Source organism: Myotis davidii, unplaced genomic scaffold (genome assembly GCF_000327345.1).
Source record: "Myotis davidii unplaced genomic scaffold, ASM32734v1 scaffold733, whole genome shotgun sequence".
Classification (NCBI taxonomy): Eukaryota; Metazoa; Chordata; class Mammalia; order Chiroptera; family Vespertilionidae; genus Myotis; species Myotis davidii.
The window spans coordinates 91,482-119,461 of record NW_006284956.1 but is presented as its reverse complement, the minus strand read 5'-3'; the positions used below and the strand labels follow the sequence as shown (position 1 = coordinate 119,461).

At 50.6% G+C, this 27,980-nt stretch overlaps 1 protein-coding gene across 1 annotated transcript in view; it reads right to left on the bottom strand.

The window, feature by feature from the left end:
- NINL (ninein like) overlaps window positions 1-27,980 on the bottom strand; it is a 69,816-nt gene that overhangs the window by 33,241 nt on the left and 8,595 nt on the right. Inside the window, 11 exon segments of the mRNA XM_015558429.1 lie at window positions 756-865; window positions 4,246-4,375; window positions 9,272-9,352; window positions 9,944-10,054; window positions 11,148-11,322; window positions 14,471-14,611; window positions 15,870-16,006; window positions 19,061-19,231; window positions 21,623-21,775; window positions 22,547-22,737; window positions 25,273-25,339. Of these exon segments, the coding sequence (XP_015413915.1) occupies window positions 756-865; window positions 4,246-4,375; window positions 9,272-9,352; window positions 9,944-10,054; window positions 11,148-11,322; window positions 14,471-14,611; window positions 15,870-16,006; window positions 19,061-19,231; window positions 21,623-21,775; window positions 22,547-22,737; window positions 25,273-25,339 (1,467 nt within the window).

Below are 27,980 nucleotides of genomic sequence, written 5' to 3'. Positions count from 1 at the left end.
TTCCCCGGTAACCTTCCACCAGCCCCACGAAGCAGATCCAGCAGGTGGGGATGGGAGGCTGTAGGCAGCTGGGCAGGTGCCCGGCCAGGAAGCACGAGGAGGGCTGAGGGTGTGACAACACAGAGAACAGGGAGCCCTCATGAGGTTGGCAGGGCGGTTCTGACCTCCTTGGTGGCTCCAATGGGAAGGAATACTATCCAGCCATGGGCAAGGCTACTACAGCAACTACCAGCTAATACCTCCAGGGAACCCACAGGCATCCCTGCAAGACAGAGGTGGCCCTGCCTCGCTGCTACTCAAACTCAGACATCTGACCCCGGATAACAAGTCATGGACACCGGCCCTTAGCAAAACTCACAACAATCTAATAACAGAGCAGGAGGCCTGGTCATCTGAGAAGACAGAGCTGGCCAGGCCATGAGGCCATGAAGTACCCCACCAAGGGTAAGTCCCAGGGTTATTTTAGTGTAGAACAAAGCCAGGAGTTGTGAATCCCCAAAGACAGAGCAAGCAGGGAGGTCGGGCCTCAGCAGTGCCTTGTGACACTCCAGACACACATAACCCCATTCCCTCCCACTATTAGTTATTCCTTATGTCCCAACTCCCTCCAAAGAGGGCTTGAGGTTGAACGTCAATTTTATTTCCCTTTCCCCACACTTTCCTCCCCTGAGCAGGCTTACTCCGGAGCAGGGTGGCCAGGCAGACGTGAGCAGTAATTACCCACATCTCCCTGCGGCCTCCCTTCCCCTCCTGACCTTGGTCTCCAGCTGGATCCTGAGGTCTTGGTAATGTTCCTTCACCTGCTCCATCATTATCTCCGTTTCTAGACTCACGGGAGTGGAATCGCCCAGGAAGGAGATGATGCCTGCAAACAAGGCCATTTCTGTTTATATTCTGCTCGGGTGCCCTGGATCTGGTCCACACCCTCCCATCTGGCATTTGGACGGCACCGAGAATTCCCCCGGATTTCCTCCACCACCCAGGACAGCGCACGGCCTTCCACGGGCATCTTCTGCTGGCGGTGAGGGGAGGCCCTTGTGGGTTTCCACAAATGGTCTGTTCTGCTCCATTCTCAAAGTTGGAGCTCTGAGAAATCAACATTTTGAGTCTTTGCCAGAACACAGATTACTCCAAGATATAACTAGGAGACTCCCTGCAAGATTTGTCAGGCCCTTCCAATCCCGAAAAGATGCTGCACATGGTACAGGTACTGCACCCTAATTGTGTTCCCTGACCCAGGTACACAGAAAACCTGTGAAGACAGGAAAAAAGTGTGACCTGGAGCACAGACAAACCTCCGTGACAGCCAGTGCTTTATGACGAGGCATGTACACCACACATGCCCACATACAGGTCATGTGGGGTTTCAGCAAATAAGTCAGGAATGGAGTGAAATGCCTGTGGAGTCAAGGTTCTGCGAGGTCACAGGAAGCGACATTTTCTTTTCTTCTTTTTTAAAATATATATTTATCAATTTCAGAGAGGAAGGGAGAGGGAGGAGAGATAGAAACATCAATGATGAGAATCATTGATCGGCTGCCTCCTGCACGCCCCCTACTGGGGATCAAGCCCGCAACCTGAGCATGTGCTCTTGACTGGAATTGAACCAGAGACCCTTAGGTCCGCAGGCCAATGCTCTATCCACTGAGTCGAACCAGCTAGGGCGGGAAGCAACATTTTCTTCCAGAAGATCCTCCTCACTGACAATGTCGGACATCTGGGCAGCTCATTTTAATGGGCCACCTGTAGGCCCACAAGTTCTGCCAGCTCTCCAGGGTACCAGGCATTCCAAACACTGTGTATGTGGGGGATACACCACAGGGTTCCCTCAGAATGTGGGAGTTGGCCAGTGCCAGGGTTTCATCTATGCTGGTCCAGGGGTCAGAAAACCGGAGGAAAAGACATATTCCCTAATCTCACCATCTCCCATTTCCCAAATCATTTTCCATAAAAAAAAACTGACAGACTCAGAGACATGGGCTGGAAAGCCAAGATAAGCACCCCAGGAAAGAAGGCATTCCAATGCCCTGACAGCCAGAAGCTGCCATCTGGGTCTGGCCAATGGGCACAGATAAATGGGCACCACCAGGAGCTGCTCCAGCTGAATGCCCTAAATGCCCGGCCACCATAACCCACATGGCTTCCTCTCTGTAACGCCGCCATTGTGACTGTCCCCTACGGCAGCAGCCAGACCCCTCCTCCCTTGAGGAGGCTGATGGAACCTCTACAATCAGATGCAGGGGTGAAGGGGAAGGAAAAGGCCCCAGCTGGAGATTGTTTTCGTTTTATCAGTGACACACAAAGTGGGGGACTGCTTGGGGTGCCACAGCCTGAGACCTGGACAAGGACAACACTGGTATAGGACCCCAGCTCTGCATGCCCTACGCTACAGAACACCTGGCTCCTGATGAGAGTCACACACCCCGTGCAGCTCAGCCTCCACCAGTGCCCACCTGGCCGGACATCACATCTGGCCCGGGATCTGGTAACACCCGACGAGCTGGCCACACCCTCCACCCACCCAGCAGTCAGGGCTACGGGTCTCAGAAGCCATCAGATTCCACTAAAGAAGCTGCAGGTGAGGGGTTTCTTTAGGGGCCAAGGAAGCTGGGCCCACGTGCACAGAAAACCCACGCGGTTCCTGTGAAGGTTCCCACACGGCTCTCTTGAGCACACACTTTCTTGTTTTATTAAGTAAGCTTTTCCCAAGCAATATGGGAAACTCTGAGTGCTCTCAGGGCTACAGATGGGAGCATGTTCTCCGAGGAGCTGTTTGAGCGATGGAAGCAATCAGGCTGCTGGGCAGTCCCTGTGGTCCTGACTCCCAGGGGCAGTAGCAGGCGTGAAGCCACATACGTCATGTGACCCTGCATAGCACCCGCCTGGACAATTGCCAGGAAGGGTAGCAACCAGCCATAACCACCCTGTCCTCCAAAAGGACCACAGAAACCTCAAGCATAGCTCCGGCAGCTGAAACCCCACCCCCAGCCTGATCTCAAAAGGAGCCCAAAACACGTAACCACACACAGGGCCTCAGGGCCTCTCGGAGCCCGGAGCTCATCCCAAGTCTACGGCTTATTTAGGAAGCATGAACCTGGTCTTTCTCAAGTTACAGCTTCAACATGCAGCTCTGTGTTGAGCACGTGGGGGCACTTCCAGAGTGTAGCAGGGAATAAAAACTTCATTCTACTCGACTAACCATGAAATGGAAGTAGAATAAAATGTACAAACAAACTGATAAAAGGAGCTCACACACTGAGTTTCCTTATAAGCACAATGCAGGCATCAGCAGTCCCAGCTCCTGCTTGTACACAAATGGCCTTGGCCACGACTTCATTTGACGCAGATCGTCCAACTGCAGGAATCTGCTGGCACTGGCAGTTCCAGTGTGCTGACAACAATGATCCATATCGTGACCAGCAAGGACACTGCCCCCACGTCCACAGCCCCTCCTCCTGACTGCTTTGTCCTGCTTCCCGCTCCCTCCCCATAAAACTCTGCCTGTACTGAGAGGCTGAGGTGAGCTTTGCCACAAACCCCCCATTTTCTCAGGTGATCGACACTTGAATAAACCTCTTTTCCTTTTCACCAGCATCTGTCTCATGAATTTGGCTTTCTTGGCAGTAGGCAGCCAACCTGGGATTTGGCTTCAAGAGCTCAAGGGAGATGCTATCCACATAACTCAGGCAGTGAACACCAAGTAAGCTCCGCCTCAGTCCACACGAGGCCCCTGTGAATACGCGGAGCCCCTGACACATTCACATGATTTAGTGCCTTCCCTTTCTAAGAGCTGTCACAGACCTGTGACAACCCCCCTGCTCACCCCCAGAACCCCGCTTCCCTTTTCTAGATGACCATCTCTGCATCTGGCCCGTGCTGACCACTCACCTGGATCCCCTGGGTACCTCTCACAACACTGGAGAGTCACTTGGATGCATCTACCCTACGGTCATGCATCCTACTCAAATGGTAAAGCCCTCGCCCTCCTTGACCTCTCTCTGGGCTTTGGGTGTTGCGTCAACCTCTAGCCTTGGGTTACTGGCCCTTCTCCCACATGCGGCAGTCGGAGGGGCACGTGACCACCTGGAGGCTGGGCTGGGCCTGATGTGCTGTGAAGCGGCCTGCCCAGCACTGTGCTCCCTGGAACCAAAGGCGGCCTGTGCAGCAGAGGTAGGTAGCAGCCCATTGCCCCCACCATCCCCAGCAGGAGCACATCACTGCCACCTCCCAGGACTCGGCTCCTACCTGCTCGGCCATGTCGAGAGAGCAGACGTCCATTTGGCTGTGCATGGGGCTGGCCGCGCCAACTCTGGGGCAACTGTGCCCGCAGACCCTCCACCGCAGCCTGCAGCTCGTCATTGCTGTCCTGCAGGTCCTGTGGGGCAGAGCCAGACACCTCTTCCAGAAACTGTGACCACTGGCATGGAGACTGGGCCACCCAGGGAACAGCTAAGCCCAGTGCCTGGAGCAACCAGCTGGGCCTAAGGAAGCCACACATTTTGGGGGTGGGGGAGGTCCTGAAGACCTGCCCACAGACAGGCAAAGGTGTGAGGGGTTGGTGCATGTCTCCATCCACTTGGGATGCTATAACAAAATACCACATTGGGGGCTTAAAAACAACAGAAATTTCTCAGTGTTTTGGCTTCGTTTTTAATCCTTACCTGAGGACATGCTTAAAGGGGGAATGGAGAGAGAGAGAGAGAGAGAGAGAGAGAGAGAGAGAGAGAGAGAGATAGTTAAGTGAGAGAAAAATATCGATTGATTGCCTTCTGTACATGCCCAGGCTGCCGATCAGACCTGCACCCCATGTATGTGCCCTGACCGGGAATCGAACTGGCAACCTTTTGGTGCAGAGGATGACAGTCAACCAACTGAGGCACGTTGGCTGGGCAAGCTCTAAGGGTTTTGGAGGCTCGAAGTGATGAGTCCCTTTTATTAAAGCACTAATCCCTTTCTCTGGGCTCACCCTCACAACCTCCCAAAGACCCCACCTCCTAACACCATCACGGTGGAGGAATAGGGTTCAACTATGAATTTAGGGGAACACAAACATTCAGTATGGGGAAATACAGAAAAAAAATCTGCATTTGGGGTTTCTGACCAAGGATATGCTACTCCATTATGGTGTCCACTCAAGACAACAGTGAAAACATTTAACTGCAAATAATCTCTAAGGAGGATCTGACTAACCTTTTACACTCCCTTTTACCAAAGGCAGCCTTGCCAAGAGAACTGAGGCTGACAGAGAAAGAAAAAAAAACACCAAAAAAGCTAAAATGATAGTTAAATAGAAAGGGGATTTGACAACAAGGGAAGGGATGGTTTCCTTGCTAACAAATGTCCTGGTTAAAAAATAAAAGTAAACTCCAAGCAGTGACTTTGAAAAGACTGGGTGATGCACATCAGGGAAGGTTCAAGGTTACCTGTACTTCTGGAGACTGACTTTAATGTCCTCAGCCAAGAGGCAGAGACCCCGGCCCCTCTGCCAGTACACCAAGCACCCCGATCTAGGTCTGTGATACCTCGTATAAGAAACCAGGACACCGTGGAGAAGTGACTGGTCCAGGGCAAGTGCAGGTAAAGTACAAGATGAGTCTGCAGCACCTTATGATGCTAGAAAGTATGGAACTAATCAATAAAACAAAACAAATGATGGAGACATGTCTCAAGGACGTGGCTACAAGCTAGAAGACACTCCCATTGGCCAAATCTTACACAATTTGAGCTCCAAAATAATTAGACTTAGCAATGAATTACAAACTACTGGGGGGAAATGGGAATTCATGAGTCCACGCCAATTTGAGCTCCAAAATAATTAGACTTAGCAATTAATTACAAACCACTGGGGGGAATGGGAATTCATGAGTCCACGCCAATAGACAGATAGATAAGTAGACAGAAAGAAAGAAAGATCAGACTTCTCTGGCTTACAATAGAATGCCAAGGGCCACTGCCAGATGTGGGGAGTGGATGCTGAAGTTGAAAAATTGTCATTTGCAATCATCATGGTACAGACTGGAGTGGGCAAGAATTATCAATGGATACTAAACCCAAGGAAAATATAGATGAATAGCAGGATATTGCATGTTCTTAAAGTGCCTCCCCACTGCTGCTTACTAGTTACTACCAGTAATTATACAGTGGAAAAATCAGGTAATGCCCTGACCAAGAGAACAAAATTAACATCACCTATGCTGTCCAGCTGAGAATGTATAACCTCAACTTAATCCAAAGGAAGTATCAGAAAAACACAAAATGAGCCCAGCCGGTGTGGCTCAGTGCACCAGGATGATGCAGGTTCGATTCCTGGTCAGGTCACATGCCTGGGTTTTGGGCTAGATCCCCTGTGTGTGTGTGTGGGGGGGGGGGGGGGGTAGGAGTCAGCCAATCTATGTTGATGTTTCTCTTTCATTGATGTTTCTATATCTCTCTCCCCCTCTCCCTTCCTCTCTCTTTAAAATCAATAAAAGAAAAAACAATTTTTAATAAAAGAAAGACAAACACAAAATGAAGAAGTTTCTATTAAAAGGGAGGGGGGATTGTACTCTTCAATAATATCCATGTCAAAGACAAAGAAATGTGCAATAGCCTGAATGTGTCCTTCCAAATTCCTAGGTTAAACCCTAACATCCTATGTGATAGCATTTGGGAAGTGATTAAGTCATGAGGATGGAGCCTTATAGGAGACCCCAGAGAGCGCCTTCAGGCCCTTCCGCCATGTGAGGACGCTGAGAAAACAGCCAGCTATCTGCGACCAGGAAGAGAACGCTCCCCAGACACCAAATCTGTCTGCAACTTGATTTTGGGCTTCCCAGCCCCCCAGAACTGTGGGAGCTAAATTTATGCTCTTTATAAGTCCGGCCCCCACCCCATTCTATGGTATTTTTGTTGTAGCAGCCTGACTAGACTGAGACAGACTGTTTCAGACTAAAGGATGTTAAACAGTTACTAGGAATATTCTCATTCAGCAGTGCATTGGAAAGCTGGCTCTCCAGGCAGAAAATCCCAGATCTGTAGCTTTTGCACATTTCTATGATCCCACCATAGCCTATTTCAAGTATCAAAGGTTTAACAAGAAGCTAACAAAATTCCTGAGCATTTAACAATCAACTCTGGTGCACCTGCACACCACTGCAAGGGTTTAGGACATGCACACTGACCTGTTTAGGGGTGGAGGGCCATGATGCATATAAATTACCCTCAGATGTTCAGAAAATAACTACGTTGATGCATTCACATCAGGATGCATGCATGCTCACACACACGCACACACACACACACACAGTGAGCAAGTACACAATGACAGAGCAAACAGGGTAAACAACAGGTGAATCTGGGAAAAGGTAATCTGTATTCCCTGCATTACTTTTACTTTTGTAATTTTATGTATTAGAAATTATTTTCAAATAAAAAGTTTTTTAATGCACTAGATGTTAGTTTGAAATAGCAAAAAAATTAGAGGGAAAATTTCTAAACAGATTAGTACTAAAATGTAAAATATTTCTGCTGATGTTTCAAAAACTAAAATCTCAAGAACCAAATGTGAAATGAGTAGCAGTTATTTGAGTAAGAGAGTCATGCTAAAGAAAGACGGAGTTTATACTTGTTAGAAAAATCCAGTGGATTAAAGCGATTTTCAACCGGTGTGCCACAAGAATATTTAAACATGAATACCTGACTATTTAGTCAGGGGCACTGACCTCTTTTCCTTTAGACTACCTAATAAAAAAAAATGACAATAGTCAACACAATAGCTATCTGATGTGAATGAATCAAAATTATACCTATTTTCTTTGTCAGATTGACAAAAATATATTTTTTGGTGTGCCACAGAATTTTAGTAGCTTATGTGTACCATGAGATGAAAAAAGTTGAAAATCGCTGCACTGAAGGAACATGAATTAATGGTTACTTGTAGGTTCTAAGTCTTTGCAACAAGCCTAAAGGGAGGGAAAAAACACAGCCTGGAGCTACAATTCCAGCAGAAGGTTGTGTGGCACTTCCCACCTGCGTGACAGCCCCACAACCCTGACCCTCCACACAGCATCTGGTTCGGGGGGTTGGGGGGGTGACACCGCTGCCCACACACAGGATTCTCAAAAGGGCACCCAGGACTCAGGGTTTGCAGTGGAGGTGAGAACACAGGGAAGGAAACAGCAGACCACGCCACACTCCAGAACAGCGTGCCTCACCTTTATCCTCTGGTGTTGCCAAAGCAATGTGAAGCAGGAACAAAAGTCAGTTTTTACTTTAATTTGGAGAGAGACCATTAAATAGTGAATTATGCCCGGCCAGTGTCGCTCAGTGGTTGAGCATTAACCTATGAACCAGGAGGTCACTGTTTTGATTCCTGGTCAGGGCACATGCCCAGGTTGCAAGCTCAATCCCCAGTAGGGGGCATGATTCTCTCTCATCACTCATGTTTCTATCTCTCCCTCTCCCTTCCTCTCTGAAATCAATTGTGTGTGTGTGTATACATATGTATATGTTTTATCTGTTGGGGGGGGGGACTTCGATCATTTTAAGAGTGTAATGGGGTCAGCGCCACTAACATTGTTCACCATCTCTGCCCTGCTCTGCACTGCAGTGTCTCCAATTAAATGGACTGACATCGGTAGGTTTGGCCCAGGACATCTAAACACTCAACAACAGAAAACACGATGAAGCTTTCCATGGTGCCTGGAGACACAGAGGAGCCTGCGGAATTGGTGCTGGTCTAATGACTTGGCCAGCCCATGTGGGGCTAAACACAGGGGCTGTGCAGGCAAGTCCTGTTCCACCTCCTAGCAGAACAGGAGGCTTGGAGGACCCTGTCAGCCAAATGCAGGCCCAGAGCAGAGGCTCTTCCCGCTCTGCTAGGAGACGGATACTCCTGACACCCATGCTGGACCACTTCGTGTGGAGGCCAGGAGTGTGCCCTGCCAAGGATGCCAGGCCACTCCCGGGCAGGAGGTGGAGGGATGAAGCCTGCATACCACCACCCAGGTCTGAGCCAGACAGACCCTGATGACTTGCAGCGCCAGCCTGTCTCATGGGCTCCAGCACCCGATTCTTTGCAGGAGTAGCTGGGAGATGGTACCACAGCTTATGGCATAGGAGGTCTCTGAAGGCTCAAGCTCTTAGAAAGAACCACCCCTGCTATGGGGGCGGGGGGCGGGGGGAGACTGGAGTGTGTGACGGCCCAGTGCACAAAAGACAAAAGCGACAGCCTGGTCCGAGACAAAGGGCGTGCTGAGGCTCAGGACGGTGACGGGGCCAGGGGAGCACATACCCTGCACTTGAGCTTGTACTCCTTCAGGACCTCCTCGAAGTGCTCTTCCTGGGCCAAGAGTTCTGTGCTCTGTGGCTCCAGCTGAAGGTCATACCAGGAAAGGAGAAAGACACACACGACCTCAGGCCAGGTAGAGTGCATGCTGTCACCCCTCATGCTCTTTACCCAAGGCTCAGCACTTCCAGTTACACCCTCCAGTCCCTTCCTCCTCCTTCCCTCCTTCCCTTGTTTAAAAGGTCTCAGGGCAGTAGGATGATCGGCCCGTGGCCCTGGGGACACCCCCTGCCTGTATCCTTCCCCAGTGCAGCAACTCCTCTCCCCGCCTGCTCCCCAGGTGATGGGCAGGGCCTGGTGGGTGGGAGACCTCGTGGTGGGCACCAAACTCTACCCTCTCCTCCATGCCCCTCATCATGAGAGCCTGTCACTGGGGTCGATGGTGCCAGCTGGCCCTGGTCTCGCCATTAAAAGGCCCACATGCAAGGCCCTGCATTGGCCTGAAGGGGGCGGGGGAGGGGCGGGACAGAGGGAAATTCACCTTGCTCATTTTCTCTCTGAGGTTTAACAGGAAAAACTAAACCCAGCCACCTCGATATTCTTTTTCAAGACCCTGATACTTTTTACCCAGCTCCCCAGGCTCCTCTCTCAAGACTAAGCGTCAGCAAAAGGACTTGCCTTGTCTTTCAAAACAAACTCCAGGTCAGTCTGCAGTTTCAGGACCAGCTTCTCTGATTCCGAAAGTTTTTCCACAACTTCGACGATCTCCTTCTGCAATCGGCTGTTTTCCTACAAGACACAGCTAGCGGTTGCCAGGCTCTGAGTGGAAGAGGGCGCTGTGGGCAGGTCTGCCCTCCCTCTGAGTGAGAGGCCTGCTCCCAGGAGCACTCATCATCAGGGAGGACACCTCGTGGTGCGTGGCACTCCCGCCTGATGTGCAGAGGCGGCTGTCGCAGGGGCCATGCAGAGCCACCCTGGGACGGACCTGCGAAGCCCTCACCAGCGCTCATTGCTCTTCCCTTGGCCTCTGCTCCTCCCATTCCAAGCGCTCAGAAGGCCAAGCGTACACAAGCAAAGGCTGGCGGCAGGCCCTTCGGAGCTGTTTTCTAAATGAGGGATTTGGAGCTGCACCACTACCCCTCAGAGGCCCACCAGGGAGGAAGGCAGCACTGTCAGACACGGGCAGCCTGTAAGGAGAGGTGAGGACAGCTCGGGGGAGAGCCCAGACAGGCAGAGCAGGCAGGGCCTGTGCTCGCTGCCGTCGAGGCCCCTGGGTGCCTGGCTTCTGCTCCTGAGGGAAGCAGGCAGGTGTGGAGAGAACCCACAGGCTCTGCGTTGCGAGAGGAAGAGAAAGGCAGGAGCACAGGAAGAGCAGGGGACACCTCACTGAACCCACTGCAGGATGGCTATGGGTTGAGGGACACTCACCAAAGCCCCGAAACCACCTGTGCCCCAGGCCGCACCCACGGGTTTGCTGACTGCACAGGTGCTCTGGTCTCCAGGGCTGCTGGCCCTTCCTCACCTTGGCCCACAGACCCAGAGAACAGCGCAAGGGTCTGCAGGTGCCCACCTGTCCTGCTGCTCCAGTGACCAGAGGGCACACCTGGGCAGTGCCGGTGCTGGCGAAGCCGGGACCCTTTCTGCTCTGGCTGAGAAACGCGCTATCTCCATGGCAAACGTTCCTCAGTTTGAAATCCTAGGGATTTCCCTACCACAGAGATGTAAACTTCCGTGACTAGGTGTTAAATCCGTGACTAGGAAAATGTGGGGTGTGGGAGGAGGGACCGGCAGGTAAACTCGTTCTGTCTTTTCCTTCTGGGTGGGGTGCCCTGTGGAGGCGTCCTTCCCCTCCTCCGTTTCCTCCCCGTCCCTGCCTACCTACCTTCAGAGCCAGGGTCAGCTTCTCTCGGAGGCTGGCCTCCTCAGCCTGCAAGCGCTCCAGGTCCCGCTCCAGCATGGTTCTCTGCCTGCAGGCCTGTTCCCAGAACAGCTCACGCTCCATCTCCACCTCAGACCGCAGGAGATTCAGCCTTTCTCTGTACTCCTGCTCCAGGTGTCTGCAAGGCACACAGCAGCACGTCACACTGGGTTTCCTGCCTCTCCAGGGACACCTTTCCAGCCAACAAGACCTCTTCATCCCCTGGAATTCCCCCTCACGAGCACTTGGCCACGGTCTTGGACTCAATAGTTCCTGCTTGACAGATGGGGTCAGTTTCTCAGCTAGACGGCAGGTGCTGTGAGGCCAGGGCCCTCCTTTCAATCCTACACCTGGGCCTGACGATGGGTGCTCCTCCTGGGAGCTGGAATGCAATTGTTTAAAAAGGAGTTTTCTCCTTGAACAACACTGGGGCTGAAGAGCTGGCAGTGCTGCACAGAGAGCACTGCGTGGAAGCTGGGCTGCTGCAGAGCCTAAGGAGGCCCCTGCGGGCCCTCGCCTCCCATGTCCCAAACAGCCAGCAGCCCAAGGTCTCGGTGTCACCAACCGGGGTGTCTAGAATAGGTCCTGCACACGCTCAGGTGAGATACCGAGATTTCCAAATATGTGACAAGGCTGCTGACAGCATCTTGTTAAAAGGGCCATCAGGAAGCTGGAAGAGGCACCAAGGAAGGGGGGAAATATGCTAGCTACTGCACGCTTGGCTTCTTTCAAGATTCTTTTCGTTCCTTACACCCTATTTTGCGAAGTCAGGGAACTAAGAATAATATCTCAGACGAGCAAAGTTAAATATCTGTAGCTACAAGAATCAACGGTTTGAATTTTCTGGTTTCACCCATAGGAACTTGCTCAGCAAGAAACGGTAAATGGGGAAGCTTATGGCTAGACATTGCAAGGGAACCAGCTGAACAGACACTGTTGACAAGAGCAGAAACAAAACCCAGTTATTTCTTAACCACATGCTCCTTTGTGATGAACACTGCACATGTTCCGCACCGAGCGGCTCAGCAAGGCCACAGCCAGTGCGTCTAGACCAGTGATGGCGAACCTATACACGCATGTCAGAGGTGACACGCGAACTCATTTTTTTGGTTGATTTTTCTTTGTTAAATGGCATTTAAATATATAAAATAAATATCAAAAATATAAGTCTTTGTTTTACTATGGTTGCAAATATCAAAAAATTTCTATGTGTGACACAGCACCAGAGTTAAGTTAGGGCTTTTCAAAATGCTGACACGCCAAGCTCAAAAGGTTCACTATCACTGGTCTAGGCGGAAGTCAAGATGTCCATGGCCCATCTCTCCACACTGGGGCTCCTGGCCTTGCAGACACCACTTTATAGTGAGGGAGACCATATTTATTTAGTTTCTCAAGTTTGATTGGAAACGGTTTTAAAAGTTTGGTGAAAGGATATTTAATTTTTAGCTTTCCTGAAAATTACTATTATCCTGTTAAGAGTACAGGAGCTGGTGGAAGTGAGTATGCACGTGTGTATGCTCACACCCACACCTGCACACTCACTCATACCCATGCACTCTCACTCATACCGATACATACTCTCACACACTCACATCCCTTGATGCAATCTCTCACATACGCCTTCTCAACACCCACAGAGGTAGGTGAGGATTCCAACTGGTGAGCAGGCCAGTATCTCAACCTGCTGCACTTGGCCTTCCCTAGCCACCCCAGGAAGGCAAAGAGAACCCAGGCCTTTGGAATTAGGAAACAGGAAGCGTGTGGATGCGGATTTGAAGCCGCTCCCCCACAGACTGTGATATATGGAAAGGTGGCAGTTCTAGGAGGGGCAGCCAGGGCTGTCCCTGAGAACCCTAAGTATATGAATTGTGTAGAGGGAGCTGGTGGGGCCCTTGTGAGCTGACGTAGGATGTCCATGGACTGGACAACCCTATCCTGGGACAGTGATGCGCTCTCTACCCCTCAGGGCTCCTCTCGCTTAAGGGTCCATTTCTGACACTCCCAGGATAAAGCAGGCCTGGGCCTATGCTCTCTCAGAAATAGCGTAAGACAAAGAGAGAGGACCTGGGGTTTAAACCGCAGGCCACACTGGTTATGTGACTGTGGCGAGTGAACTGTACCGTCTGTCTAGCTACCAGCCCCACACGTAGCGTAGACCATTCGCCTGGGGTCTGCCCAGTGCAATGCCCATAGTCAGGTTTCGAGCTCTGAGCTTCTTCCACCATGTCAGGCTCCTTCTTGCTGAGCCAACAAGCTCCAAAGCCATCCACTAGCCTTGTCTCAAAATGTCCATCTGTCTCACGCTTACAGACACACAGAACATGTGGCTTGAGTGGGACAGACCCCATAAATGAAGCAGAGGAGAGTGAGGGAAGCAGAGAGGACTTTTCCCTGCAGCTCACAGGCGTGCACAGCTAGATGCCTCCACCATGCAACCCGCCATAAAGAGCAGGGCCACTTTTTATTTTATTTTTTTGAGATTTTTAAAAATATTTTTTAATTAAAACATTTTAAGTATATATTTTTTTTATTTCAGAGAGTAAGGGAGAGGGAGAGAGAGATAGAAATATCAATGATGAGAGAGTATCATAGATTGGCTGCCTCCTGCACGCCCCAAACTGGGGATAGAGCCTGCAACCCAGGTACATGCCATCTGATCAGGAATCGAACTGTGGCCTCCTGGTTCCCAGGCCGACGCTGAACCACAGAACCACGCCAGCTGGGCTAAATATATTTTTATTGTTTTTCAGAGAGGAACAGAAAGAGAGAGAGAGATAGTAACATCAATAATGAGAGAATCATTGATTGGCTGGTACGGCCACTTTTTAAAAAAAATATATTTCTTTATTGATTTCAGAGAGGAAAGGAGAGGAAGAGAGAGATAGAAACACCAATGATGAGAGAGAATCATTGATCAGCTGCCTCCTGCACACCCACTACTGGGGATCGAGCCCGCAACCCAGGCATGTGCCCTTGGCTGGAATCGAACCTGGGACCCTTCAGTCCGCAGGCTGACGCTCTATCCACTGAGCCAAGCTGGCTAGGGCAGGCCACTTTTTAAATGCACCCCTCTCTCTTCTTTCAAGGAAAGGCACCCCCAAAGGTGTGTCTTCTAGATTCCTACTGGCTCAGGTGAAACAAGAAGGCCGCGGCTCTGCTATGGTCATGACCACAGCCTTGGCTGGTGGCAGCCCTCTGTCTACAAATGCCCTCAGCTATGGCTGGGAAGCTGCTGCCCTGCTGGGAGGAGCTACAGCTCTGGGCTTGGCACCACTGGCAGGACCTACTTGATCTTCTTCTCCGTGAGCTGCTCCAGGGCCGAGTGGCAGTCGTCCATCTCCTTCACAAACTCCAGGTTCCTCTTCTCCGCTTTCTCTAGATCTTGCCTTGCCTTGTCTCGTTCCCTCACCATCTGCTCCACTTGCCCCCTGCGCAGGGAAGAGACAACGTTAATAGAACACATGGTCTGGGCCCAGCGAGCTCTGTGTCTACACGAATGTTAAAAGGGCCGGCACTCGCTGGGTGCACGGCATGGTCCAGCGCTGTGCTCTAACCTCACGCCACCACCATGCACCTCCTAAAGAGGTTTGTTCCATTACTATGCCCATTTTACAGGTGTGCACACTGAGAGAGAGGGGTTAAATGACTTGCCAAGGAAAGTTTCTACAAGGTTTCTGAACCAAAGAAGTCCAGCCTAAAGGCTTACAGTGTGCCACACCTGCAGAAGGCCACCAAATGGTGAGAATTCATCTGTGTCCCCCTAAGTCTCCAGCGGGGACTTGGACCCCAGGAGTCCTCAGCACCTAACCTGGGGTTGGACACATGAGAGGAGCAGGGTGGCCGACCAATACCCTGCCTGGCCACAGCCCCGACACCTGCAACCTGGCATCTGAGTGAGTGCAAGGTACGTCAGCCAGAGAGAAGGCCATCTGTGTGCGTGGCCCTGGATTGTCCAGTCACCCCACCCACCCCACCCCCCGGAGGCTCTCAATTCACCCGGCACTCACTATTCTGGTGACTATTTCTCCCACCGAAGGAGCACAGAGCCTCCCACCCCCCAGTGGATAAAGTACTCAGCGAATCCAAAGCTGATCCCAATTAAAGTGGAACGTATTCTTAGCCTGTTACTTGGTGGCCATGTTTAAAGAATACTTCTTTTTCCTCTCCAGCCACCAGACCCAAGTGCCCTCTGGCTGTTCTCAGAAGCACAACCTACTGACAGGAGGGTTTGCACCTCTGTGCTGCGAAAGCTCCAGGATACGCAGGATGAGCGTCAAGTTCAAATCCTTCTCTGTGGAACTGCTAGAAGGGGCTAAGGGATGACTTTGACAAAGATTTCTAAGTGGGAGAGAAGGCCAGTGGCCCTTAAATTCTGTGGCCACAAAAGCCCCAGCAGTGACCACTGAGCAGTTCACTGGATCCTCAGCCCCCACTGAAACCACACACGTGGACAAAACCTGAAGGACAGGGAGCCCTCGTCCTGCTCCCACGGCTCAGCTTTTCCCCAGTCCCACTGTGGGCGCCAGCTAGAGGTAAGTCAGTGGGAAAGATGGTGCAAACCCCCCACTCCCGGGACTGGGCATTTGGGGTGGATGAGGGCAGAGTGCCAGTTTCTTCGACTCCCCACTCCAGACCAGCCCGGCCAGCTGACTCCCAGGCCCACCCCAAGCACATGGGGGCTCTTACTGGCAGAATCTCAGCTCCTGGCGATAGCAGGACAAAGCCGCCTGCTGGGTGACACCATGGATCATCATGAGCTCGTTCTCCAGGGCCCAGGTCAGCTCCAAAAGGTTCACCTTCTCATCCACACTAAAGTCGAGGCTCTGGAAACAGCAAAACCCATCAGGCAGAACAGGATTAGTGGCTTCTCTAGACACTTCCCGGCTGTCTTAGGGACAGTCCAGGCCGGGATCCATGCTGTCCTATAGGCAGCACCTGCCACTTTTCCATCAGCAAAGTCTCTGCCTCTTGGACATGCCTCTCCCCCACCCATACAACTCTCCCCCACCCTGTCTTCCACACCCGGTTCTGCCCCCTTCACCGTCCCTGCCTCAGCGGCGGGCGTGACCCAGGCCAGACAGCGTTTCCCTTTCTGGGCAAAGTGACTGACACAGACGGGGCCGTGCCTCAAGCAGAGGACTCAAGGGGATTGACAGAGGATGGAGGAGAGGCCCTTTCCCTGGGAAGTCAGATGCTGTAAGGACCTGTGGGTCTGGGGAGATGCATGGGGAAGCCTGAGCTGACACCAACACCGCCAAGAAGCAAGCAGCGGGACAACACCAAGGTTGGAGCACCAAGAGTACCACCACCCGACATCCTTCTCAACAGAACCTACGTAGGCCAGGAGTGGCAAGAAATATTCAAAGTGATGAATAGCAAGGACCTACAACCAAGATTACTCTACCCAGCAAAGCTATCATTTAGAATCGAAGGTCAGATAAAGAGCTTCACAGATAAGAAAAAGCTAAAGGAGTTTATCACCACCAAACTGGTATTACATGAAATGTTAAAGGGTCTTCTTGAAGAGGAGGGGGAAGAGGAGAAGGCAGAGAAGAAATAAAAATTAAAAACATGAATAATAAAATAGCAATACATACATATCTATCAGCAATTGAATCTAAAAGTCAAAATAGCCCTAACCGGTTTGGCTCAGTGGATAGAACATCGGCCTGCGGACTGAAGGGTCACAGGTTCGATTCCAGTCAAGGGCATGTACCTGGGTTGCGGGCACATCCCCAGTGGGGGATGTGCAGGAGGCAACTGATCAATGTTTCTCTCTCATTGATGTTTCTAACTCTCTATCCCTCTCCCTTTCTCTCTGTAAAAAATCAATAAAATATATTTAAAAATAAAATAAATAAAAGTAAGCAGAACAAAAACAGACTCATAGATATAGGAACATTTTGCCGGCTGCCAGATGGGAAGGGTGTTGGGGGGATGGGTGAAAAGGTGAAGGAATTTAGAAGCACAGGGTAGTCATAGCCCATGGACACAGACCATAGACAGGTGAAAGCCTGGGGTAGGGTGGGAGATGGGTGGAGTGGGGCAAAGTCAGGGAAATGGGGGACATCTGAAATACTCTCAGCAGTAAAATAAATTAAAAAGAAAAAGATATTTTTAAAATATATTTTATTGATTTTTTACAGAGAGAAAGGGAGAGGGATAGAGAGTTAGAAACATCGATGAGAGAGAAACATCGATCAGCTGCCTCCTGCACACCCCCCACTGGAGATGTGCCCGCAGCCAAGATACATGCCCTTGACCGGAATCGAACCTGGGACCCTTCACTCCGCAGGCCGATGCTCTATCCACTGAGCCAAATCGGTTAGGGCAAAAAGAAAAAGTTTTAAAAGGGGAAATATGCTCTAATAACAGGAAGGCAATAAAAAGAGTAAATTCTGAAATGTCAGAGGCAAGGCTGAGACTCCCCACTGGTCAGACTATGATGGCAGCCAGCCCACCTCCAAATACTGGGACTCAGGAACAGGGCTTCAGGGAGAATTTCAAACCCTGAGCCCCTTCCCTCTTTGCCCTTCCTGGGGGCAATTTCTGTGATCTAGGCTCAGCCTCTAGATCTCAGAATAGTTTCGAGGGCCAGCTGTCCAGGTCTGGCCTTGCCATCTGGGCTCTGCCCAAGGTTGCTGGCTGGCCAGACATGGCAGAGGCTGAGTTTGGGCCCAGGAGGATTTGGCCCAAGGAGCGAGGCAGACTATCTTAAAGGTTGTCTCTGGGCTCCTTCACATTTGTTGGTTTGTGCTAATGAGGGCATTTTTGGAGGCAATATGACAGAACCTATCAAAAGGTAAAATGTGTAACTTCAGGAATCTAACCTACAGAAATGCAAGCATTAAAGCAGGAGGATATACAAGCATTTTAAATGCCCAGATTTATAACAGGAAAAACCTACATGTACAACAATAAAGAAAAAGTAACACAAATTAGCAAGATACAGGATATAATCCCAATTTTACAAAAAAAAAAAATTTAACTGGGATGTTTAAATATATATTTCCTTTTTGTGCCAGGGAAATGCTCTGTAGGATGAATGCCCACTAAGCCATGAGCTGTTGCCACTCCTGGAGAATGGGAGCAAAGGGGCGGGGGAGGAGGGGACGGGGGACAGGGGCAGCCTTTACTATATTATAGACTTCCATAGAGTTGACACTTTCTTTAACAACAGGAAGTGAAATGTGGATATGAAAATAGTCAGTCTAGCTCACCACACTTCCCTCAGCATTCTTCCCAGGGTCTGGCCCTGTGGCCCTCGGGGAGGTGTGCCTGGTCCCTAGGAAGAGGCCTGGGCCCATCTGAGGACAGTCTCCTGGACCAGCCGCTGAAAGAGCAAGGGAGAGCTAGGGAGGAGCCTCCCCATGCCCGGCCCAGTGGGGGAAGATCTGGGGTGAGCAGGGGCTATGCGGGCAGAAGAGCTCAACGAGCTGGGCAGGCAGCTCTGGGAGGAAACGTTCAGATTCTCGGAGAGTAATGCTCACTAAGACATCTCCACAAGGAAGAGGACATCTGCACCACCTGGTCGGTGGGACTGACCTCCTTCATCCAGAAAAACAGAATGTCTCCAAGGCTGAACTGCACTGGGGGAAATGCCTAAAGTGTTCAAACCGACCTTCAAATGGATTCATGTTTCCTCTCTTTTTCTTTATTATTTTTAAGTGAAAATGTCCTCTATTTTAACAGCAAAAAATAAAGAAAAAACTGTTTCCAACTGGCCTTCCTTCCCTACATGGGGTTCTCCACACCCAGTGTTTACAGGGTGCTGTGCCCGGCCGCCTCTGTGGGCAGATGGCCCCAAGGTCCCCTGCTGGCCCCACACAGCCTGGATGCCTCCCGGAGTAGCAAGCTGTGAGTGAGCAGTTCCATACCTGCAAGACTTCCTTGCCATTATGAATCCCCTCCTGGGCCCACAGGGCAATGAGCTGCTCGGGAAAGGCGAAGCCGGTGCCATTGTCAACGCTGCAGAAAAGGCGCGGGCCTGAGCACAAGGACACGAGAGAGGATGTCGTGGTGGTGTGGCAGCCACCCTCCTCCAGGACCTGTGTGGGAATCAGGGAGACGCTGTGAGCACACGGGCCCCCTGTTCATCTTTCACATTTTCCAACCTCGCCAGCCTGGGCGCGGTTCTCCGCTGTGTCACTGAGGCTTCATAAGAACAACTCACAGACGAGGAAACAAAGGCACGGCACCGTTGCTCAGGGTGCCCAAGATCACACGGCACTGCAGGTGGCAAAGTGGGGATTTGAACCCAGGACTCCTTACACCCAGTTCAACTCTCTCTCGAGGACCCTGGGTGCCTCCTCTCCTACCATCCACCGAGGCCTTGTGCAAGGAACATGTCCCAGCACCCGAGTGGCCCAGCCTGTCAGCACGCACCGCCTAGCGGGAGACATGAAGAAGTCTCACATCTCTCCCCGAATCAGTAATGGTCTGGGCCTGGCTTCACAAAAGAGCCCAAGAAGGCACGTGCCAGCACTAGGAAGTGCAGTCTGTGGAAAGAAACCCATGACAAGTTAAAGAGAGGAGATGGGACAGCCTGAGCTTCTCCTCAGAAACAGTCTCGGGGAGTTTTAAGATGAAGGCAAAAAAATCATGGCCGGCCCTGGCCAGTGGCTCAGTTAGTTGGAGCATCATCCTGTGCACCAAAAGGTTGTGGGTTCGATTCCCCGTTAGGTTGCAGGTTCTATCCCTGATCTGGGCGCATACAGGAGGCAACCGATCTCTCTCTTTCTCTTGGCCTGCTAAGCTTAGGTGCCATAAGAATCCACAAGGCAAGATTATTTTCCTTGCTGTTTTCTGCCTTCAGAACAAGCATTTGCTGTCTGAGGCCACAGGAACGAGCAGCAGCAGCCCTTTCCTGCAGCCACCAGCGATCCTGCTACGCCTGCAGGGGCACCATCCTCACCAGTCTTCCCTCATCCCCTTCTCACAGGCTCTAGTGCCTCCTTGCTCTTCCTGTACGTTGCCGAAAACACTTTCCCCCAATGCTTCCATGGCCACTCCCCTACTCAAATGGCATTCCCTTGGCCTGGCTAAGTCCCCACCGCCTCCCTAACAGCATTCACTCCTTCAGCAGGGATCACTGGCCTTTACGCCATCTGCCCTTCCTTTGGATGCAGCAGCCGCCTGCCCTCGTCTACCCTCAACTGTGTCCCTACCACTAACTGTGTCCCTACCACTTCCCAGTTACTTAAGGACTGGGTGCTCACTACGCTGCACTGGGCACTTTACAGCCCTACAAAGTATCCTGTTTACAGAAGGGGAGAGGGAACTCAGAATGCATGGCCACCACAGACAAACTCAGATACCCAAATGCACCCAGACCACCCTAGCCTCCCTCCCTCTGCTTCCTCTCTGAGGACTGAGCTGGATGGGGCCGAGGCAAACCGCCATCTGTGGCACACATCTGAGAGCCAAGCACTGCCATGCGACGATAGAGTCCACACGCCAGGATGCGACACCTTCCACCCCACAGCCATGTCAGCCTGGACAGTCTTCCTGGACAGCCAGGTCTCTCTTGGGCCACCGGCATCTGACCAGTGGTGGGTCCCGGCCGGCCGGGCGCCTGCTTCTGTGGCTCAGGCCCCTCTCCAGCTGTGCCTCCATCTCAGGACATGGCAAGAGGCCCTGTGCGTGACTTGTGGGACTTCCTTGTGGTCTCTGGCCCTATGTGGCCTGACAACACTCCTAGTTTCTTCTTTGTCTGCTCTTCCCGACTTCAGATTCAGAAACCTGATGACCAAATTACCCAGCCTGGCAGAGAGCAATGTCACTGGTTTTGCACCATCACCCACAAACCACGGGATCAGCCATGTCAGCACAGAAGTATCAGGAAGACTCCCAGAGCGCCTGCTTGTGGTGGGAGAGGGCGGCCTTACTGTCCTGGGGCTGAGAAAACCAAGTACTAGGCCAACAGTCACCAAACAAAATCACAACTGCCTGAAATCTGCTCTCCTCCAACTGCAGACACCTGGTCTTTGTATGTGAGGACAGAGAACACAGGCTAACGAGCACTTGGAGGGTAATCCTAGGGCCAGTTCAGAATCCTTCAGTGACACTGGCCAGGAGGAGGGAGAGGGGGTTCTCTTATCGGAACAGTGATTCCCACACTAGGAGACACAGCGAAGAACCACCAAGGAATCCTCATAAAACCCCAATGATGCGGTGCCCATTTCACAGATGAGGAGCCTGAGGCTCAGCGAAGGTAACACCCAGTGACACACAAGTAGGGAGAAGCAAGCCAAGATCTGTGTGGTTCTAGGATCTAAATCACACTGCCTCCCACTTACACACGTGTGTGCACGCCCTGACCAACTGCTGGGCTCACTGTGGTAACACAGGCAGAAGGGTCAGGCCTGTGAAAAAATGCTGAAGGCCAGAGGGTGACAGCACTTAATGCTGTGATTCAAGACGTAATTGTCCCATTTTACCTGGGAATGAGACCAGGACCTGCTCAGTTTGACGGGAGAGGAAGATTCCAGAAGTGAAGTGGGCCCGTGACTGAACAGGCCACGCTGGAATTCCGCAAGACTCACTCTGCCATCTTGGTCTTGGTCCAGTTTGTTAAACAGGTCTTCCAGTTCCTAAACAAAAGCCACACACCTGTGCTCAGAAGCTCTGCCCACAAGCAGCTACGTGCCAGCTGCAGCCATCCCAGCCCACCCATCCACCCTCCCACTCACCCTCCCTCTCCAAGCAGGGCAGTTTGCTTGTCCTCATCCAAACTCAACTGCTGGGTCACACCTGGCCTCCCCAGGCTCTGGCTTATGAAATCTACACATCTGGTCAGTTTTCACCCTGCTATGAATGGGTGCTACCAGAGCTTCCTAAATTCCAGTGTCTAATGCGGCAGGGACTTGCTGGAGGATAGAAAAGATGTATATATGGAGCATGGCCCGGCCCCAGAGGTTCATGGTCTAGCAAGGGCCGTAGGGCTGAGGGGGACTTTAGCAAGAGGGGGCGGGATTGCCCCATCACCACTGCTTGCTCCTCCTCCCCTTGGGCCTTGCAGGAGGAAGGAGGAGTGAATACAGCTGTTGGGAGTGTAGCCAGGCTCCGAGGGCACTGTGTTTGGGCTCAGAGGTCGAACAAGGCCGGATAGGTAGGGGGAAAGGGTGTTAGAGGCAGAAGAAGAATCCTGAGTGCTTAGAGGTCGGCGAGGCTGAGGTCATGCCTGGTCAGAGGCGGACCCTGGAGGGTGCAGACTTCAGCAGAAGCACTGGGGTCACCAAAGATTTTCAGACCAGAAATTAATACAATTGAGTCAGCATTTGCAGGGTGAAAGGATTTTCCACATCCAACATCAACCACGGCCATCGCAGTCATGGAGGGCGGTCTGTCCCGGCCCCTCGTACCTCTTTCTTGAGTCCTTGGAGCCCGATGCTCTGGCAGACCAGCGCCAGCTCCTGCTCATTGAGGTGGCCACTGCTGCCGACGCCCAGCTCTTCCCAGATGGCCCGGACCTGGCTCTCAGGGGTGTCGAAGAAGGGGCTGCAGGACTTCTGGGTATTCCCAAAGGCCTCAGAACCCCAGAGCGGCAGCTGGCCTGAAGCAGAGGGAGTGACAGGTAAAACCGGTGCTCCAGGAGAATGCCCCGAGGGGGAACACACCTGCCTGTAAGTTCTCTGAAATCAGATGGACACAGGTGAGTAGCAAAGCATCAAAAGTGGAATCTAGGTGGTGGGTACAATTCTTTCAACTTCATTCTGTGTTTGCAAATTTCATAATCAAACCTCTCTGTTCCACATGGGGAAAGCTTTTTCTGAAAGGAACCTACTAAAGTCACACCATTGAAAGCACATAAAAGAGGACGGCATTATTTGTATGTACAATGAAAAGTTTTTAAAAAATTAATTTTTAGAAGAATTTCAAACCTACCCAAAGTAAAGAGCACAGTCCATTGAACCCCAGTGCACCTGTCACCCGGGCTCTGTGATGATAAAGGCTTTGCAGGCTGAATTCAACGATTCCCTTTCTGCTATTGCTGAAGTGCTTGAAAATAAATCCCAGATCTCGCTTTTACCCCTACCTAATTTAACATGTAGTATGTATTTCTGAAGTATATGAACATTTCTTACCTAATCACAATGCCACTTGAAACCTAACAAAATCAACAATTTCCCAACTGTCTCAAAAAAGTCTTATAATTGACTTGTTTGTTTGAATTGATACCAGACAGTACATTTGGTTACTACTTAAGTCTTTCAACCATGAGTTACTCTCCTGTCCCCCAATTCCTAGCACTGCCTTGTTTAAGAACGGGACCAGTAGTGGTTCTACAGAATGTCCCCCATCTGGATTGTCTGTTTGCTTCCTCATGGTATCATCTAACTTGTGTCTCTATTTCTAATAGTTCCTGTAAACATAAATTCAGCATCAAAAACTAGTTTGTAATTTGGGTTTAGGCTCAGTTTTTTCTTGGCAAAAAACATTCCACAGGTGAGACTGTGTGCTCCACACCACCTCACATCAGGAGGTGCAGGTGCCTTTGAGATGCAAAGACTTTTCAGTGGCTCTGGCCCGTGTGACTCAGCTGGTTGGGAGTCGTCCCATGTACCAGAAGATTGCAGGTTCGATCCCCAGTCAGGGCACATGCCAAACCGGGCTTGATCCCCAGTTAGGGTCATGCAGGAGGCAACTGATAGATGTTTCACGTTCACATTGATGTTTCTCTCTTCCTCTCTCTATCCCTCTCCCTTCCTCTCTAAAAATCTTTTTTTTTTAAAGTACTCATCAGTAGGTTTGGGTGGCCAGTTTCCATAACTTTTCCACTTTAGCCAGTTGGCTTACTAATGTTTCTGAAGTTTTGCCAGAGAAACAACTTGTGGAGGAGGACATAAGTTGAGAGTGTCCATGAGAAGCTATCCAAAGATAAGCTATGCTTCAAACCAGACATTCACCTCCACAACCAGCCCAACACAGAAAGAGTTCACCACAGGGCCATACCTAATTCAAACTTGAGTTCTAGGTCAGTGGTCGGTACCTTTCAGGTAGATGAGCCCCCTTGGTGTTAATTACTTTGAAAACCCAACTAATAACCAGGAAGACACCTTCCCCAGGGAAAGCCAGGCCTGCTTGCTCACATATATTGCTATAGGTTTCGGCTGAAGAAAATGCAAGAATGGAACCAGGCAGAAAAGGGCCACCTCTCAGATCCCTTCCAACTTAAAATGTCTAAAATTCCTAGAAAAATGTAAAAGCAATTCTGATACTGGGGTTTGCTTCTCAAGGCTGGCAGGGGAGGTAGATAAATCCTCTGAGGTTTACGTGAGTGTTCTAACCCAGATGGAGAGGTTTCTGTTCAAGGCTGGGAAGAAACCAGCCTGCTCTCTGGACAGAGAGCAACACCAAGTCGTTCTGTAAATAACCTGCCCCAAGATCCCTTTCTCAGGCTCTGAGTCTAGAACATTAAAATGTGATGGCCTGGATGCTCTTCCTAACACTAAGGGTGTCTATCTGCTTCATCCAGTGGCACAGGCGAAGTTCAGATCCGTTCACCTGAAACCTGTGCAGGTAAACATTGAACAGCACTGCACTTGAGGGCCACAATCTAGAAGGTACTCAGTGCCAACTGCTGATACTTTGCTGCAGCAGAAATTCAATGTCAATCCTGGCATCCCTCTCTCCAGGTCACGTTTCTGCCCTGAGACACATCGCAAGCTGATGTACTGCAATTTGCTTAATATACTTGCTGCTCCTTCCTGGTTGCTCCCGTAAGGCTCCCAAGGACCAGGACATGTCTTGCTCTCCATATGGGGCCCAGGCAGGGGTCCTGGCAGGTGCTAAGGCTACTCATCCACAGCAGGAAGGGGGTGCAGGTCCCTGCAGACCATGAAGTGTGCTAGATCCACACTGCCTCCTGAGCCAGAGGTCTCCGTCTGAGGTCTGGCCTCAGGTGATGCTGAGAATGCAGTGGCAGCCTCATAGCTAGAACCACCTTGGAGCAGAGGCCCACCAAGGGCACCATCCACACCACACGCTTCCCAGAAAATGATACTTGGCTGGCTCACTGTCCAAAGACCCAGCTGCTGGGGCTTTCGGGGCGCTGGTGAAAGCACCGAGCGTGAGGCCAAGGCTTTACCTTTTGCTTCAAATAGCTCATTCTGAGGTCCTTTAGCACTTTCCGCTTCTTCCTCTGACTTGAGACTCTGCACAAAAAGGAAAAGAGGACATGAGTCCCCCGAGGAGGAGGCAGTGGGCAGAGCAGGAGTAAGTAGACAGCATATCTTGGGATGGGTAGGGATGACTAAGGAAGAGGAACAGCATCCTGGTGAGACGCAGCAGCTCCAAATAAAACCCCACCCTGCAGGGTGGCCCTCACACACAGACAGTAGTTCACAATAAAAACACAGTCAAGCCGAAACCGGTTTGGCTCAGTGGATAGAGCGTCGGCCTGCGGACTGAAAGGTCACAGGTTCGATTCCGGTCAAGGGCATGTTCCTGGTTGCGGGCACATCCCCAGTAGGAGGTGTGCAAGAAGCAGCTGACCAATGTTTCTAATATAAGTGAAAATTTGAAGAAGAATAAGATATTTAAATAGTCAAAATATCTCCCTTTTGATTATTTATGAATTATAAATTCATATAAAATTTTAATGTTTTACAATTGCAATTATAATTTTACAGTGTAAAAACCCAGTAGTAGGAAAAAATAAAAATAAATAAATAAATAAATAAAATAAAAACACAGTCAAGAGCTTGTCCCAGGAGAGGCAAGATGGCTGCAGAGTAACTTGAAGCTACATGCCTCACGGTAGAGCATGGATGAACCTGGAGAGTATTATGCTAAGCAAAATAAGCCAGTCAGAGAAAAACAAATACCACATGATCTAACTAATAAGCGGAATCTAATGAACAAAATAAAACAATGAACAAAATGGAACCGTAAGCATAGACATGTGGAACAGACTGGCCAGTGCCTGAGTGGGGGGGGTGGGGGGGGGAGGATTGGAGGGGACTGGATAGAGAAGGTGAAGCGATTAGCTAAAGAACATATATGCATAACCCATGGGCACGGACAACAGTTTGGTGAAGTCCAAGGGAGGGAGAGGAGGGCAAAGGATGGGGGGTGGGGGAGGACACTGAATAATGTCAACATCAAACATTTAAGAACAAAAATAAAAGAGCTCATACCCTACCTAACTGAAGAGAAAACCGCTCCCCCAACCAGCACCTCTTTAAGAATAGCCCTGCAGCTGGTTGATGCTTCTCTCTCATCGATGTTTCTAGCTCTCTATCCCTCTCCCTTCCTCTTTGTAAAAAATCAATAAAATATATATTTAAAAAAATTAAAAAAAAAAAGAATAGCCCTGGAGCTTTGATTAACGTTGCATCACAGGACAGGATCTCAACTTGAGGTTTGAAGGTCCTCAACTCATCCCTCATCACCCATATCATTTCTGCAAACAGTCGGAGGAGAGCAGGCCTCCCTGTCCCTGCAAGAGCTCCGTGGACAGCACGGTGCATAGCAAGCATCTGACACCTGGGTGCCCTTTGAGAGCTGCATCCTGAAGGGGGAGGCCCATCAAGAAACTCCTGACTCGAGCAAAAACCTCATGTTTTGTGACCCGGGCAGCTGACCACAACATCAAAGTTTGCTTTTCACAGGTGCCGTGTGTCCTGTGATGGATTCTGGAATGAGTACTGGTTACCAAGACTCGGCACTCCTCAGAGCCAGGACTGAGCTGAGGGCGGGAATGTAGGAGCAGTGGTATGTCCATTTTCAACCCAACTGACAACCTTAAAAGCAATGTCCCCATGTTCTAGTTCTAGAGATCAAAGGGGTTTTGAGAAGTAGAAGAGCACCACAAAGATGCTCCAACACAGCCCTCCATCCATGAGGGCCAAGTTAAAAATAGGATAAAAAGGCAAATGTGTGGGATTTGTTGGTGGGGATCGCAATTCCTATTTGTTTGTTTTCTTCTTTGTCTCAATAAATGATGAGCATATAAAAAAGTTAATCTGGGGGTCCAGGGCCATCTTATTAAAGATAAGACCCCATATCACCCATCTGACAGAAGTGTCATCACAGAGAGCAGGAACCAGGAACCTTCTTGAACCCTTGAAAATAGGTCCAATTGCCCTAGCTGGTTTGGCCCAGTGGATAGAGCGTTGGCCTGCGGACTAAAGGGTCCCAGGTTCGATTCCGGTCAAGGGCACATGCCTGGGCTGCAGGCTCTATCCCCAGTAGGGGGAGTGCAGGAGGCAGACGATCAATGATTCTCTCTCATCATTGATATTTCTATCTCTCTCTCCCTCTCCTTTCCTCTCTGAAATCAATAAAAATATATTAAAAAGAAAATAGGTCCAATTAACTCTCTCAGGCTGTGGATCTGCCCTGTGGACCTGAAGCCTATGAGGCTCCTGCAGCCCAAGTCCTGGGTCAATCCCTGAGCCGCAGTGAACAGCTCAGGGAGACTGGGAGCTAGAGCCAGCTCCCAAGGCCCCAGAGGATCTGGCACGTGCTCGCCAAGCTGTAAATGCATGGCTGGGATATTCTAAGTGCTCGAGGCAGGTGGGACGGTGGGCTTGATACATCCAAATTCCTAACCCTGCAGCTGCACCAGAAAACACCTTCTTTTTTGTATCCTTGGCCAATTACCACTTCACTCCTGTGAAACCATAAAAATAGTCTTCTTGAAAGGTGGTGGTGGTGAGCAGGGAAAGGAGAGAAACCAGCGATTTGAGTACAAGCTCTCTACCACCCCACTGTCTGAATTCCCCGCAGACAAGCAGGCCTAAAACACCTCAGGAAGAAATGTCATTATCCAAAGTGCAGTGTCTTGGTGAC